General features: G+C 38.2%; 2 protein-coding genes across 3 annotated transcripts; one reads left to right on the forward strand and one right to left on the reverse strand.

The window, feature by feature from the left end:
- Nucleotides 1–520: 520 nt before the first annotated feature.
- Nucleotides 521–10,701, reverse strand: LOC121895333 (nicotinamide/nicotinic acid mononucleotide adenylyltransferase 1-like). Its single transcript, XM_042408376.1, has 9 exons — nucleotides 10,597–10,701; nucleotides 10,152–10,288; nucleotides 6,677–6,860; nucleotides 4,670–4,791; nucleotides 3,451–3,838; nucleotides 1,411–1,568; nucleotides 949–1,127; nucleotides 741–842; nucleotides 521–622 (listed from the first exon to the last, which is right to left on the reverse strand). The coding sequence occupies exons 2-9, from the start codon at nucleotides 10,261–10,263 to the stop codon at nucleotides 563–565; spliced, it is 1,305 nt and encodes a 434-aa protein (XP_042264310.1). The 5' UTR covers nucleotides 10,264–10,288; nucleotides 10,597–10,701; the 3' UTR covers nucleotides 521–562.
- On the forward strand, nucleotides 10,237–13,131 carry lzic (leucine zipper and CTNNBIP1 domain containing). 2 transcript variants are annotated; one of them, XM_042408199.1, is made up of 7 exons: nucleotides 10,237–10,328; nucleotides 11,345–11,481; nucleotides 11,635–11,770; nucleotides 11,902–12,000; nucleotides 12,130–12,225; nucleotides 12,478–12,559; nucleotides 12,652–13,131. In XM_042408199.1, the coding sequence occupies exons 2-7, from the start codon at nucleotides 11,381–11,383 to the stop codon at nucleotides 12,705–12,707; spliced, it is 570 nt and encodes a 189-aa protein (XP_042264133.1). In that variant the 5' UTR covers nucleotides 10,237–10,328; nucleotides 11,345–11,380; the 3' UTR covers nucleotides 12,708–13,131. The 2 variants fall into 2 exon arrangements, with proteins under 2 accessions (XP_042264133.1, XP_042264132.1); XM_042408198.1 differs by lacking the exon at nucleotides 10,237–10,328 and adding an exon at nucleotides 10,737–10,919.
- The last annotated feature ends 3,926 nt before the right edge of the window (nucleotides 13,132–17,057 follow it).

The raw sequence follows: 17,057 nt of genomic DNA on the forward strand, positions 1-17,057 counted from the left end.
CCATTTTATTTCACAAAATTCACATACAACACAGCTGTATACCAAATATCTTACACCTCACTGTCTGTCATACATATTTGGGTATAAATGAATGAGGCTTTTTATTTTTACAAATATCAACCAAATGTCAACAGCACAGTGGACAGCACAAGCGTATACAAAAAAAACACCACATGATATCTTGAATTTGTCCTCTCAGACAGTAGAGATTTAAAGGAAACAATAATTTTGCACTAAACACAGTCTGCATAGACATTTTTCAGCCTGCTGAAAGAAGCCATAGACATTCTTGATGTTCAGTATATTTTATCACATCACCAAACTACAGACCAGCGTAGACTAGATTTCACAAAAGTAATCCAGTAATGCCATCTAGTGGTGTAAATCCACACCCCGAGAGGAAAGATATTTTCTCATGGACTGAGTATTGAAGTCACATTACAGAGAAAACACCACAAACTTAACATGTGGTTTGGTTTTGTTATTAATGGTGAATCTCATACACGATGCCCTTCATCATAGAGTAACTTCTCTTCTCCAGAGATAAAATTTTCATTCCTCTTCACTCATTCATGTTCTTCTTAAAAACCTGCTTGCACACCTCTCCTTCGCAGTACAGCTCCTGAAGATAAAAGGTCACAGAAATACCAAGTAAATAAAATGTAATTGAAAATCACAAGCATACAAATTATGGGAAAGTGAATCAATTCAGTGTAAAATGTCCATATTCATATTCCTACCAGATGTAGTTTGTCCTCTTCAATCCAGTGAGCCCAGCCCCGGTTCTTCTTCTCTCCAATCTGCTCACACACCAGTTTATTTCCCTCCCATTTCACCAGTGACTGCACAGAAGAAAAAAAATAAATCAGAACACTTTAAAAAATCTCATCGCTCACATAAAATGCAAAACACATCAAATAATCTACAAAAGGTCACAATCATCTTCACCTTGACGTGTCTGTTGTCCAGTCCCTTGGTAAACTCTTCAAACTCCTGACCCACTCTGAAGGAGATGGTGTAGTTTCGGAAGGTGCTGGACGTTTTGATGATGAACTGGTCCCCCTGCTGCTCAATCACCTTCCTCATCTTCAGCCTCAGAGCAATCTTTCGTAAGTAAGCACTGACACCTGGAGAGGTAGACAAATATTTTCCCTGAGTACAAATCTGATGGACAAACTCACCCTCAGGCAAGAAATACATTCACTCACTCAGTCCCATGCATACCCTAAATAGTATTGTTACAAAAGTACAGCTGAATGTTTATTTTCCCACTGTGGCGATGTTATATCTGCATGCATTTTACTGCACAATTAAAGTTTGAATGACAGAAATGCAGACATCTCAGGGCTATTCAACTATATTTGATGATAGAGAATAGTGTTGGATTAAAACATGTTTAGAACAACTTACCCAGTGCAATCATGTAGCCCTCAAAGTTGTGATTGCTGATCATGTCCCATGTACCACAGAGGCTGGCTGGCATTTTGAGCACCTTTTTTGCACTCTTTATAATATGTGTGTGAGAAGAAAAAAAAAAAAGGTGATCCTCACACTGCCGGGCTGCTGAACTGTCTCAGGAGGCTGAAGACAATGCTGTTCTGTGAGAGACGTGGAGGTATAAAGGGGAGGTGTGCTCTCACCTCATTCGCTGTCACCTGAGGACCATGTGAGGATGAGGGAGGTGCTCTCACCAGTGCCGAGGAAGACAGACGTGTCTGACTGGTCCCACCGTGCAGGTCACTGAATCATAAACTGTCAAATTTGCCCCAAGTGTCACAACCTTAAGTGTACATGCATACACACAACAGGGAAAATATTTTGCTCTTAATGATTACAGGAAGGCTCTTTTGGTTAATTATGATCCTTTTTTGTTTGGTAGTTCCTTCCTTTTACTCAAATCATTACAAGAAATGTTGGACAGATTTGCAATACACAGTGAATATGCAGTAATTTAAAGATTTATCCATATGTCTAAACAAAGAAAATGACTCAAAATCCATCATTCCTACAGCAGTAGTTTTGTTTTTTGGTTAATGTTGGTCATATCAATGTAAAAGATATTGATATAGATTTGTACTTTTTTCAATTGTGCAAATCTAACTGTGGAATAAACCTCCTCTGCTTTCAAAGCTAACTGGAGGACAAACACCTGCAGTTTTCATGTAGATGACATATGTTAAAAGTGACGCACCTTTCTATGCAATGAGGAAAATAATATTGACGTTAGTTACTCTGGCATGTAGTTTTGAGGAATTGACGCAAACCCAGTTTAAAAGAAAATAAAACACATGAACCTCGTGACTTCCTCGTGATCACATGTGCATATCACATGTGTCACAGGTACCTGACCCTGACATAGTAATGAACTGTTTAATATGATAAACATGACTTTGTGATGTAATGAAATTATTACTTTTAAGTTTGAATAACCAGGTGTTTGATGTGATTTCTTTTGATAACTTTAATATCATTACTCTACTGTTAAAAGTAAATCAATCAGATACAAATGTGATATAATGTAATCAGTTATACTTCAAGAAACAATTGAAGATCTCATTTCAACACTGTGTTATCACAATGAGTGTTTAGTTGGCTGCAATTAGCTATTTCAGCTGCAATCTTCTTCAGATGATGAGTACCTGAAACATAGACTCACCCCCCCCACCCCCCAACAAACAGGTGTCAATTTGAAACTTCCTTAACTGAGGATGTTAGGAGTTTCTTATCTGTGTGATAATGACATTGTAACAGCAATGAAAAGCTTCTGAGGTGAAAAACAAAAGAGGATTGTTTATTTCATTTCCAGTCAATACAAATCACACTTTCACTCTGAAATCTGCAGCACTGAGTGATTAAAGGCTGTGTTTGCCTGAGGGAGCGCATGGAAAAACCTGCTCTAGGTACAAAACATGAGGTGAGTCTGGAGGTGAATACTGAAGCAAGTGAAACAAGAAACCGTGATAAAGCAAGTAGAGATTCATCTGTTGCTGATCATATTTCATGCAAGATCAAACATGATGTATGCCGACTATTCCACACAAAACTGTGAATCTCTAGTTCAGTAACCACACACCAGATTGTAGCAATGACATTTAGATGATCTGAGAGCCGGTTGAACTGCTGCTAAGTTATTCTGTTTCTGACTCATGAACTTTCCCACACACACACACACACACACGTAATAATTCATCATCAATTACAACTAATTACATAACAGTTACTAAATCACCTCACACTGGAAAGTCTATGCAAGGTTATCTTCTTAAAAAACACACACACATTTTAAAAAATGACTAATCTGTAGAGCAGGCACTGGTGGAAACTTAAATTAACTTTCTTGAGGTGTGTTTCATTTGTTTTCAGTTCACTGTAAACTCACAACACTCAGTGCAGACAGATTACGCTTCTGTTTTTGAAGCCGCAGCAGTTAAACATCCTCAGCTTGAGGACGCACCCGTGTATCTCTGAAGGGGAGCTAGCACCACGTCGGCATTTTTCTGCTCGCTCTCTGCAGTGTAGAGGCCGTGCTCTTTAATGTAGTCGACCACGCTGTCTGGCAGCAGGTACCTGATGCTCTGACCTCGACGAAGCGCCCGGCGCACGTGAGTGGCTGAGATCTCGTTGGTCACCCATTCGCGGACCACGTGGATGTTCTTGCGATACTTCCACAGCATGTCTGACTGGTGGATGAACTTGTGGGGGTCGTTGCCGCTGCGGGAAATGCAAACCAAACCGTAACGGCCCACAATCTCGGTGATATCCTCCTGCTTCCACAGATTGGGGGTCCCGAAGGACTCCAGGACGTCAGCCCCGCACAGGAGCATCAGATGAGGGTTGTCTGAGTGAAGAGAAGACAGTTTAGTTAAGGTGGAAGAGGTCATAACTCTGTCAGTAGGCAATGCTGGGACACCAATACAACTACATTCAAGTGATTTACTCCTTTGTGACTAATCAATGCTCTACAGACTCTTTTAAAAACATATTGTAATTAAGTATCAATAACTGTTGTGACTTAATATATCATATCTTGCACTGTCATTTTTATTCTCCTGTTTTATCTTCAGGAGATATCTTATTATATCTTTTATCTTATTCTATTTTAGCTTGTTTTAATTTCTCATGTAACTCTTTTAAATTCTATTTAAATGTGTCTTTTTATAATGTCTTGTGTTTCTTTTACATTTTGTCTCACTGCCTTATATGTTTTATGTGCTTTGTTGTTGAAAAGTGTTATACAAATATACTTGACTTAATAACATCTCCATTAAGATAAGAGACTCTTGGCACATAATACATGACACTGTATGTGCTTCTCCTCCTGGTGTTTATCATCTTATGTAGTGCGGTTACATGTGGATTCATATAGTCTGACATTCTTGTCACTAGTGTGAAGAATGTTGTAATACTGAGCGCTTGGGCGTGATGTTCCAACTTTGTCACTGATGCACGCATCTGTCCTTTACTGTAGGTGGTGTGACTGGGTGTCACTTACCACACCTTGAGTATCTGCATCATTCAAGCATTGTCTCCTAATGATGAGTTAAGCTGAATACAGTAAACCATGAATACAGTGGAAGCAGGATCAGACTTGTTGCCTACGTGGAATCAGGGGTTTGGAAAAGGGAGGAGATGAAAACAAAGCAATCGTACATAGCTGCATGTGACCCACCTCTCCTTTTGTGCTCAGATGTACCCTCACAATTCTCCTGTATGCGTCTCTTTTTTGTATACTTGACAGTGTCCACATCATCATTGTTCTGCTCTGTTGTAAGCAGTTCCTCATAGTGATGCCTGAGTAGATACAGACAAATTAATTTAGCTTTAAATACAGTAATCAGATCTTTGATACATCAAAACTTAAAGAGCAGGAGGAAAAACACAGTAGGGCTGACTGTATTGCATACAGGTTCCCATACAAGCAATGTTAGTTGCAGTATATTGACAATATATCAGTTAGTATACAGCGAACACACTGGTCCATTCAATAATGTGGAGTAAAATGTGGAGCCATTTTTGTAATTACACTTTGCACTAATTTATGGCCTTTGTTTATCATCTAAAAATTATTTCCTTTTAGTGTAAAGTACATTTTTAATCAAAATACAACTTTAAATTTGGCAGTTTTCCTTTGTGTGTCTGCAGTTTGGATACTTATTCAGATTTTTTTTTTACCATCAACATCAAATGATTAAACTTTAAATATCAAATTATAAAACTTGTATTATTATAGATTTATTATTGATGTCTATGTTTACTAATATGTTATAGATAATTGCTCAGTAGTCTACAGAATTTAATGTGGTTTTGATTGAAACTTCAGAATCAGAGACTTCTGACAGATTTCCTCAAACAACAAATCACCTGTTTGTGACTCTGTGTCAGTGATACTTAAGTCTGTTAGTCTGTTATTTTGACCATATCAAAGCAGTGATTTCTCATCTGGATTACAGGGTTAAGGACAGTATTCAATGATTCTTACTAAGAATTATTTTGGCAGGCCCCTCACAGCTGTGCCGCTTTGTTTACAGATACATTTTATTCTTTACAGCAACAAGTCAGAACCTGTCAGATGAAATACAACTGAAAGCACACAAAGGTTTAGTCTTTTCTAAACCTTCTTACAAAATTACAAAGCTTTCAACTGGATATTGAACATTTTTTTTGCTAAATACAGTAGTTCCTGTTCAAAATCTGGAACCCTCTTGCCACATTGTGGTAGAAACTGTCAACTGTGTCAACATTTCTCAACATCAACACTCCGGCTCAGGCATTTGTTTCCTATTTAAAAAATGATAAAAGCTGTTAATATATAAAACAGAAACTATTATTTGATGGAAAAATGGCCAAGAAAGATACTTCTGCAACAGTTATAAATAAATGATATTCTTATTTATTTAAACATAACAAGCTAAATAATGAAACATGTCAGGTCCGAAGTTTGATTTAAAGCTTTCACTTTTAATACATGTGTGATAATTGATTGAGAACCAGATTATTCTGTTTATATTTGTGCAGAATGCAAAGATAAGCCTGATGCCAGATTTCTGAATCACTGCCCAGATCTCAGATTCCTTCAGTGAATGAATGAATGAAGAGAAACCAAACAGAAATTCAGTCTGTTCATCAGGTTATGCAGTTATAGAATTTTCTACCCTAAAAAGTCACAGCGCTTCAAGAGTCAATCATCAAGTGGAAGGAACTCTGTGATAACTTGTGACAACTGTGTGTTGTTTTTTTTTTTTTTTTACTTTTAACAACTTTATGACTGAAATAAATAAAATCATATATTGTTCATTGTCACCTCCTCAGTGTCTGACACGCCAAGGGTTTAACATACTGTATTTGTGAACAGCACAGATGACATGATACAAGAGTTATTAGCATGCCTAGAGAATTCAGTTAACACCACTAAGAACCTATAATTTGTTAACATTTGTGCCAAATTAATACCACCATCTCAAACAGCTAGAGGGGCTGCTTGTAAATCATCGGTTTAATAGTCATTACTACTTGCGGTGTAGTCATTGACGAAGAAGAAGAATAGAGAGAGTGATTAAGGTTAAAAGGTCTGACAGGTAGTGTGTTACATCTATAATGATGACTCAAGGTGAAAAAAAAAAACACTGCAGCAAGAACAGGCACTGCCAGTAACAAGACATAAAGAATGTAAACTTACCGAACCACTTTAGCTGTCTCCACCCACTCAGGCTGCAAGCTCTCCCACGAATCTACTGTGATCCAGTCAGAGTTCTCTGTGGCCAGTCTGGCCATCTCCAGACGGTGACGGGCCTCAATCAAACCCTTCTTCTTATAGCCATCACCCACTGCGGAGATGATGCCTTTCACCACCCTGTACTGACCTTTGACATTAAGGAAATAGAGTGAATAAACAGATGATTTAGGGCAACAGCACAAAATTTGCACAGAAGTGTTAAGCAGTAAACTGGGAAACTGATGCTCTTTTTTTATTCACACATCATGCACATAAACTCATATGATAAACTGAAAAGAATACTCTTAAATGGTACATTTACTCCATTACTGTACTTGTACACAATTTTGAGTTACTGTACCTGCAAATCTCAATTTTCTGCTGCTTTAAACTTGTACTCCACTACGTTTCAGAGTGAAACATTATACAGTATATAACAAAACTGAGTACACCCCTGTGCAATATCACTAAAATGTTAAATTAAATTCAAAATAGTACCATCTTACAATAACTGTAGTATTTTTAGGGTGAAGTGTCAGGTATTTGATCTTATTTGTAATTAAAAACAAACAGGTTAGATAGACTTCATTGAAAATACATGCCTCAAAGTACAACCTCAATGCAACAAATGTGAATACACCTGTGACCACCAAATCAAAAATAATTACACCTGTGACTTTCAATTAAGACTAACTGCCTGAACAACGTTATAAAAGAACCTGTGAACACCACAACTTTCTCACTTTTGGTCTGGGTTGTGTCTAATGCAACATGGCTCCATATGGTGAGGAATTAAAACAAAACAAGTAAGAAACCAGATTGTGAGACTTCATAAAGATGAGAGAGGGTACAAGATCATCAGTGAACAGAAGCCAAAACACAGTTGCAGCAGCAGTTAGGAGGTACAGGAAAACCCAAACTACCAATAACAGAAGGTGCAGTGGCCGTCCTCAAAAAATGACAGCATGCACAATTGCTATTATGTAACCTTGCATTGTAAAACAGAAGAGCAAGAGCTTCTGACTCAGCACAAGGATTATCTGTGGAAAGCGGTGTTTCAGTGACTGCTCAGACAGTGTGAAGCAAAGGATATTGCATGAAGGCGACCTCTAAAACGCTCACAAAACGGCACAAAACTGCAAGATTAAACTTTGCCAAACAACACGAACAGAAGCCTGATAAATGCTGGCAGCACATTCTTTGGTTACATGAAACCAAAATAAATTTGTTTGGATCAGATGGGGTCCAGCATGTTTGGGGTGGACCTGGCCAGGACTGCATAGTGCCGACTGTGAAACATGGAGGTGGGAGTGTGCTGATATGGGGGCTGTATGAGTACAAAAAGTGTAGGGGAGATGACATTTATAGATGGGACTATGAATGCAAGTTTATATACCCAAATACTGAATGAAAAGATGACTCCCAGTCTCAAGAAGCTCGGCAGGAGAGGAATTTTCCAACATGACAATGATCCCAAACACACTGCAAAAATCACACAAGAGTTAATAAACAAGACTAGGTGAAAACCTAGTATGTGGCTGGACCGTGTATGGTCAATGTGCAAAATTGTGGCCGATACGTTACAGGGATAGTCAGTGGTAGTGTCTATAATGTTCCTGGATATTAAATGATCATCTGTAGTGGTCCCAGTAATATTTGCTGTTCAAGTGTACTGAAGTAGTATCACATGACATGGTTAAGCTACATTTGAGTTAAAAAATATATATATATATATATAAATGCAGTTGAAAGAACAATACTTTCCACTCATATCTTGGGATGTTTGATTAGAAAGAGAACTTATTTTAATTCTAATTATAACTATTCTAATTATCTGTTAACTCCTCCTGCTCTTTCATCTGTTTCACTCTGCAGATCTCTCTCATTTTTCACTCTGCATTTTTGTCAGAGTGATTTGGGGTGTTTTAAGTGGTCATACGCCTTTTTTCTGCCTCTTTCCCAGTTGATGATCATGGAAGTTCCGGTGGAGATTGTAAATGAAAGTTTTGACAGCATTTTGGTGCAAATTCAGGAGGCTTATCTCCGCCCAGTTACCGCAGTTACAGTCAATTCAAAGGCACCCGCAGAGCAGCCGCCCAACACTAAACTGATATAACCACTATATGAGTGTCATGTTTTACCTGCAGGACTCATGTTTTAATGCTGTTGTTCATGTTGCTCTTGCTGTGATGTGAAAATGTCAGAAATAAAAAGCTTGTGTCCTGGTATTAGTTCAGTTATAAAATCCAAAGGCACCGCATAGAATCTCTCCTGCTGGCTGCTGACAGCGCTTTCAGCTGGAGAGTCGATCACACTGGACGGTAGAGGAAGAGACATTAGAAATGCTGGTACACGTCTGTTCAAACAGGAGTTTAGCCGACTTCTCTGTATTTAACACTGGAGCTCAGAGCGTCATGCTGCTGTCCTCCGCTTCCATCATCTTGCACCGATTCATTATGAAAGAGCAACAGCCAATGAGGAAACTCCAATACTCGGCTGGCTGACCAATGGTGAAACTTCATCACTCACTCACTCAGTGACCCACAGACAACCGCGGTTATAGGGCTGGTCCGTGGCCGGTCAAGCCAAAAAATGAAAACTATGACCTTGCCAAGTATGTCCCCTGACTTGAACCCAATCATCTGAATCATCTGTGAAGAATGACAGAACATCTCTCCACAGATTTGGGCAAGACTGGTACGCCCAGGAGGATTGAATCTGTCATCAAAAACAAAGGCGGGCATACAAAATATAAAAAAATAAAAGAATGGAGTCTCACTATTGAGGGGTATGCTGAATTTTGTTGCAATTTGTTCTTAAATATGGACCTTTTATAATAGTTTAATTAGTCAAACATTCTGTTTTTCAAGTGAATTGTCTTAATGCTTCTTGAGTATTGTATAAAAACAAATAAAATTGTATTAAATGGAAAGGATTTGTTATTACTTAACATTTTAGTGATACTGACCAGGGGTGTACACAGTTTTGTTATATACTGTACTTTTCACTTCACTACATTTTTTTGACAGGTACAGATTTGCATATTAAGATATCAGTTCATAAAACATGATGCATTGTTACTGTTCAAACTACCTCACAGTATATAAAGTAGTTAAAATGAGCTCAACTCAGACCAGATACTATATTAAAATCTACAATATTAAAATCTTTATGCATCAATAATAATAATCCAGTAAAGTACAGGTTACCTTTGCATCACTAAACATATTTTTTGTCAATGCTGTGAACACTGCATACATTCCCTTCACCTCCTGGTGAATAACTTCAAACCAGAGCAAATTAAATCTAAACTATCTGAATGTGAGTGAAAAAAAGTGTTATTGTATAGTGTATAGTGAACCAGCCCTTTAAAGAAGAATATTTCTGAGGGAGAAAAAGACCCCAAAAAGAAAAGGGGTCCTTTTTTTTTTTACTTTACCTGTGTCTTCTAGATGATCTCGAGCCAGTTCAAACATCCTCAGGTGCAGGTTGGTGATGGGATTGAAGGACCCACAGGCCAGCAGGACCACGCTAGTTTTATGACCCTCCATGCCTGCTACTGGAGCTGGGTTCACACTTATAACAGCAGATAGGGAAGGGGAAACAAAGGCTGGTAGTAAGTAAACAGTAATTGTTTTCGAGGATCACATGTCAAAGACCTTTCTGGATAGTAAATGATGTGGCACTCTATCATCAAATGGCGTTGATAGCGCTGTCAGTGATTGTAAACAGTAGCTAAACGTTAGCTTTGTCGGTAACCAGGCAACGCGAGCTGGGAAGACGCTCCAGCTGACAAAACACAGTTTAAACCCGGAACAGAAGTTATATAAAATGAAAGCGTCTTCTCACTTTAAGTAAAATAATGAAAAAACTCATTGTAGTACCGGTGAGAAACGACGGCAGTCAGCTGCTCTGTAATGCGTCATTTGCTTCCTGTGTGGCCGTTATGGACAACATTTATATCAAGAAACATGATTGGACAGAACAACCAGGAAGAAGAAGAAGAGCCGCACCCACAGATTATGAGCTACGTTCACAACCACATCGGCAAACACTCAACACTCCCAAACCCCTATTTAAAAGTAGTTGTTTTAGCGGATTCTCGTGCAGTGATCCAGTTGGTTTTACGGCACATTCGTCAAGCTTATGCGAACATTTGACTCACTGATTTGAGCACAATCGCCAACTGTTTACAAAGAGAGTCCAGGTGAGAATGTCTATTAGCATGCTAGCTAGCCACCAAGCTAACTAACTAACTAAACTTTCACTGTTGTTAACATAACAAGGCCCGAGCAAAGAGACTTTAATAGTTCGTCAGTGTCAGTTGTGTCTCGCTAAATATTTAACATATTTGTCGTGATTCTTGCTTCAGCAACGCCATTTCAAGACAGTCTCCAGATAGCATGCTAGGTTGTTTGTAGCATACTTAGGTAATAATGCCCAGTAAGAAGTAATAATAATGCATTTGATTTGTACTGCACTTTTCATTCGCAGTGAATCTCAAAGTGTTACAGAATTAAACACTTATAACCTAAATAACATAACAAAGAGATAAGATGAAAAGGTCTTCCTGAATAAAAAAGGTTTTAAGTGAGATTCTTGTCTGTTTTTCTGTTTTATTCTCTGCTTTAGCTTTTCCATAGATTGGAAATATAACTTGAACTAAGGATGGCTTCCCGCGGGAAATCAGAAACTGGGAAATTGAGACAAAATATGGAAGAGCAGCTTGACAGACTGATGCAGCAGCTCCAGGATTTGGAGGAATGCAGGTGCAGTATAGGAGAAATACATTAAATACATGAGGCTCTTAACTGAATGAGCAATTTATCTAGAACATGCGTGATGATGCCAGAAAATACTATATAGGCTTCCATCTATTTTTCCTGTGTCTCTGTAAGTTTCTCATCCAATCTTTATTCTAGAGAAGAGCTGGATGAAGAAGAATACGAGGAGACCAAGAAGGAAACCTTGGAACAGTTGAGTGAATTCAACGACTCTCTGAAGAAGATCATGACAGGAGACATGACACTTGTGGATGAGCTCAGTGGAATGCAGCTGGTATGGACGACAGCAGAACTACAGTGTTGTAACAGTGATTTAAGGATGTTATGGCTTATAGAAGAAATAATCCAGTGTGAACAATGATTGGTGAAATGTTAATTTTTATCTGATATCTCTATTGTTTTCAGGCAATCCAGGCTGCCATCAGCCAAGCGTTCAAAACCCCAGAGGTGATCCGACTTTTTGCTAAGAAGCAGCCAGGACAGCTGAGAACCAGACTAGCAGAGGTTTGGACTGCATATGTCTAGGATATGATGTTTTATGTTTGTTTAATGTGCAGTTGTGGTCCTCAGTGTTTATCTGTGTGTTGCTTGGCCTGAAAAATTTGTCCAACTGATGTGTGACATTCTGCGCAGATGGACCGAGATGTTATTGTGGGGAAACTGTCGCGGGATCTGTACACGCAGCAGAAAATGGAAATCCTCACAGCCTTGAGAAAACTGGGGGAGAAGGTGAGTAACACTCACAGCAGAGATGTGGTGTTTTTTTTTCCACGGGTTCATGGATGATTCAGTGGCTTGTGCTCGAGTCCACATGAACTCTTAAAGCTGCACTGACTTATTTTTAGTCACGTAGCTGTCGGGTGTAATAACAGGCTGAATACTCACCACAGAAGAAGCTGTAACATTTTACAAATGTTTGTGTGTTTGATGAAACCCTGAATTAAAAACACTTTTTCTTTTTGCTTCTGGTCATTTTGACAGCTTACTATAGAGGATGAGACTTTTCTGGCAGAAAACGCTACAGCTACTCTGAGCCAGTTTGAAAAAGTGACTGCAAACTCAGGTGAGCATAAACACCAGCTTTCACTGAAGTGTTTAATTTCACAAATCACTGTGTGAACACTCATATTTACCTTGTTTTGCCTTCTTTTCCAGGGTCCGAAGATAAAATTATGGCTTTAGCTAGCTCTGGTGTGAAAACCAAGGCATAGTAATTATACAAAATGTTGATTTTAAGTCGACTTTGTTATCACCAAGACAGAAAATGTGCCAATTGATGGTTGATTTTGTAAATAATCAGTGCACTTCTAGGTGTTGCTGTAGATGCTAACACTTTTTAACAGTATTGTTTTATACCCCTCAACGTCTTTTATTTGTTCAGATAAGTGTATATTGTATTATAGGTACAAGCATGTGATTTCTTAAATATGAAGACATGTACATGAATGTGAAGGATATTCCAGGCAGTTCATGAGAAATAATTCTGTTGTGATTTGTGTTATATTTCTTATTGGGTTGCTGTGTCTATCTGTCTAAAAACCTAAAAATTCAATGGTGTTTTTAAAGATGTTGAATCCCTGTATGAGTGCTGCAAGTGTTGTTTTATTATAAAGATGTCATATTATTTTAATTCAACTGTGCTGTCTACGGGACTTTGGACAAAATAACAGAAATACAACATGAAACAGAACTTTGAAGTGACTAAATTACACTACAAAGACAGTAACACTAGAAAGTGATATTGTATGCAATATGCATACAGTAAGACTTGACAATATGCAGCAGTGTGTCAGCTCTAAGATGTGTGAAAAACACTCCTCTCAGTTTTCAAAGCAATCAAGCAATAAACATCCAAACAGTAAGTGCATGAATCACAGGTTGTCACAAAAGGTTTTAAAATAGCGAATGACTCAAAAATGATGCAAAATATGATATTTAGGAGGCTTTGAGAGCTTACATGTATAGTTATTACTACCATCTGGAAACTGCCGTTTTGTATTAAGATGTGAAACCAGACTGGACGTCTGGGAAAAATATGGTCCAATGAATCTTTGACCAGTTTGCCTGGAATTGGATAAGAAATCCATTGGATGGATTTGTTGCTATCGTGAAGAGTCTGTGATGGTTTCAGCAGCTACTGTATCTCACGGGAGTCATTCAGTTTGATTAATGTGGTCGTTTAACAGCCGAGGAACAGGAGGTCACCTTACAGTACCAGATGCTCCTACACTGTTCTTCATGCTGTCCTCATGCTGCAAGATACTTCAAGAAAAGGGTTACAACAAAAAGCCCTGAATAAAAACAAACGTGACTGAACAGGTTTTGGGAGCATACTGGAGGGCAGAATATGAAGTATAGTTCAGACTCCTTTACCTTTAAAAGACCTGGAAGATAATTATGAAAAATGTAAAAGAGTCATTACATACAGTTGGAGCACATTTGAGAATTTACATTGAGGAGTGAAGTTGTTCTGGAGGCGGAGAGGCGGCCTCACACCTTATTTGGTTCTGGGTATTTATGTTCTGTCCAGTGTTTACATTATTTTGTCCACCCCCTGTACACTCACAGAATGTCAAATATTTCAAATAGTGCTTCAGTTGACCACTATTGTCTTAAATTAACAATAATCAACTTCAATTTTGCATTATATTTCATCTTCAATATGACTGAAATTATTTTATATTGTCAGTTTACAGCTTCAACTTCAGCTATACGTATATTTAGCTTTGTATCTATTGTTTTGAATGGAAGTAAATCAAAAATTGTTACTAATTATGTTTGTGAAGTTCTGTTCCACGTATATTTTTGGGCTTTACAGAGGTTTTCATTTTCACCACCAGATGGCAGTAACGCTCAACACTTTGAGCAGCAATACCCATAGTATCCAGGGCGTGTACTCACACTACACACCAACACCATGTCTAGTGATACCCTTACAGTATGAGCGATGATTGAAGGAAAACAACAGACAGCAGTTATACCCCATCTCATTATCCTTTATTTTTGTTTACGAGCAAGCATCACCTTCACTACAATTTGCCTTTCAATTGGTAGAAAAGTGAGAGCAGCTCCAACAAGCACAAAGGAAGCATCCAACTGTTCCGAAAACATCGTCACCTTTCCATTTTTGAGCAAATTTTTAAAAGAAAAAAAAAAAAAAAGAAAACAAAAAATATATATATCTGGAGTGTCGTGGACGTGTGAAACAGACAATCTGAGAATCAGTAGTGTATCACGTCTCCTTCCTCACTCCAGTCTCACAACCCCCACATGGAACGTACACAAACTTGTGGTTCATGCAAAGTAAATTCCCCTTACATCTTAGTGTTATTACAGTATGGCTGCGTTTCAGTTTGTTAGGCAGTGACATTCAATTCAACCAACTCACACTTTAGCTCGGGGGGCTGATCGGAAAGCATAAAACCCAGAAAATTGGAGATGGTGGAGTCACCGAGGAGACTTGACCGCAGAGTCAGTGTGCACGATTCAGTGACCCTTGGTACTGTACTTTTGTAGATGAAATGTGGACATTAAGTGTCAGACATAATGAAACCGTGAGAGTCGACAGGATTATAACTCTTGTGAATTTCATGCTGCCCTCGAAATCATTTTCTCAACAACTCAGGCAATAGGACACTGTTCTAAATTACCTGCCACTATACACAAATAGGCCAATTAACAGTATACCCATGTATGCTGCCAAAGCAATTTCATAATGTACTGTACATCTTGTTAAAGGTGGATTCCGTCAATATGATTTAGTACAATATCTATAGAAGATACAATATGGATCTACTTCGTCTACACATCAACATGGACACATGACATCTATGTAAAACTGTTTTCACTTTTAATAAAACTAGCGGTGGACTATTGTTACGACAAACTGAAAGAAAACGTAATAAATCCACAGCTCTGTAAGAAATCTAGCTGTTTACAGTTACAAATAAAAAAAAAAAGAAAAGAAAAACAAAATTGCCACAAATAAAAGAGCATGGATGAGTGTTTTTGTTAGATCTGCTAATTGCGCTATGATCGGCAAAAGGCACTCCCATCTCAGCCGGCTCAGACCTGGCCCCCATTTTTTTACAAGTCCAAGTCTTCATGGAGGGGAGACTGTTCACAACATTTTCCACCACAGACCACTAAAAGAAAAAAAATCATAAATTAACCTAAGAAACACAACTGTGCGACTCTAACTCTCAAAAGTAGCCTGGAAACTGCCTCCAAAAAAGAGCCTTGTATGTGTTTTTTTTTCTTTTTTCTCAAAATTCAATTTTGGCATCTGAAAACAGATTTGCATGCAAAATATCAAACTTGCAACACCTGCATTTCTAATCCTGATAACGCCGCACTCTGCTCACTGCAGTGCCCTAAATCTGGTCTTAATTAATGCAGGTGTGAGAAATGTTTACATTTTACTTGGTGCCCAAAAACATGAGGCAAACACTACATAGTTAAGCGTGACGGTACATTTGTATCTGGTTTTTTGTGAAAGATATATATATATACAACAGTGATGAACAACAGTGTCTGAGAGGAGATAAGAGGTTGGACACATTTTTCCCAATCAATTGTATAAGCTTGATACTAATACCAGAAAGAAAATAAGTTTACCAAATGTAAACAAGTATCTTAGAACAACTCTACAGTACAGTTCCATGTACAATAAAATCTAGTGGTCTACTGCAAAAAATATTTCATTTTAAGATTCAAACAAGAGGAAGATCCATTTTTAAATTGTTTTCTTATTGTAAACTATGCAGTCGTTCCCTCGGTTGTGTTTCCTTAAACTACAATAAAGACGGTGCTTGTTTTGCAATAGGAAACCAATTTAAAATTGCATCTAATATATGTATTATTATTCCAAGTTAAATAGCTGTGCCATGGAAAATAAACTTGCAACAGATCAATTCTGAAGAGTACTTTCATTTCACTGTTCTCCCCAAATAAACAATGCCAGCATCTTCACTGTTCAGCCAGGTCCCACTAAAGCTAGTCTGTCATAAATCTGATCCTTCAGTGGTTTGAAGGTTTTTTGTTTTTTTTTTTTCCTTTCCCACTTCTGTCAGCACAGCAGGACTGTGATAGGGACGAAAGGCTTTTTAAAGCTGCTGAGGAAATCTCTCGATTTGTCCAAATGCACTGGCAGAAACGTTAGTACCCATATTTGAAGATCGACAGCACCACAGAACCCCGGGCCTGCTGTTTGTACCGTTCCACGCGAAAATGTCGATTTTTGTACATTAGCTTTTCTCTGAGCGTGATTTACTCTGAACAAAAAGAAAATCCCTTCTGTACAACAGTGAGATCTATTGGGAATGAAATACACTGACGCTTGGAGTAGAGCATTGCCACCTGTGCAAGCAAAGCAAAGCATGTATGAAGCTGAGCCCCATCAACCAGTCCTGTCTACCAGAAAGCAAAAGAAATTATTATAAAGGAGACAAAATGGACACCACTTTGTCATGGAAACCTCTGCTTAACAGTCCTGGGTTTCTCATCATGAAGCAGACATTTTTGTACAAGCATGATGGAACAGCTTTTGCGGAAATTTAGCG

The sequence above is a fragment of the Thunnus maccoyii genome, chromosome 4 (assembly GCF_910596095.1).
Source record: "Thunnus maccoyii chromosome 4, fThuMac1.1, whole genome shotgun sequence".
In the NCBI taxonomy this organism is placed as follows: Eukaryota; Metazoa; Chordata; class Actinopteri; order Scombriformes; family Scombridae; genus Thunnus; species Thunnus maccoyii.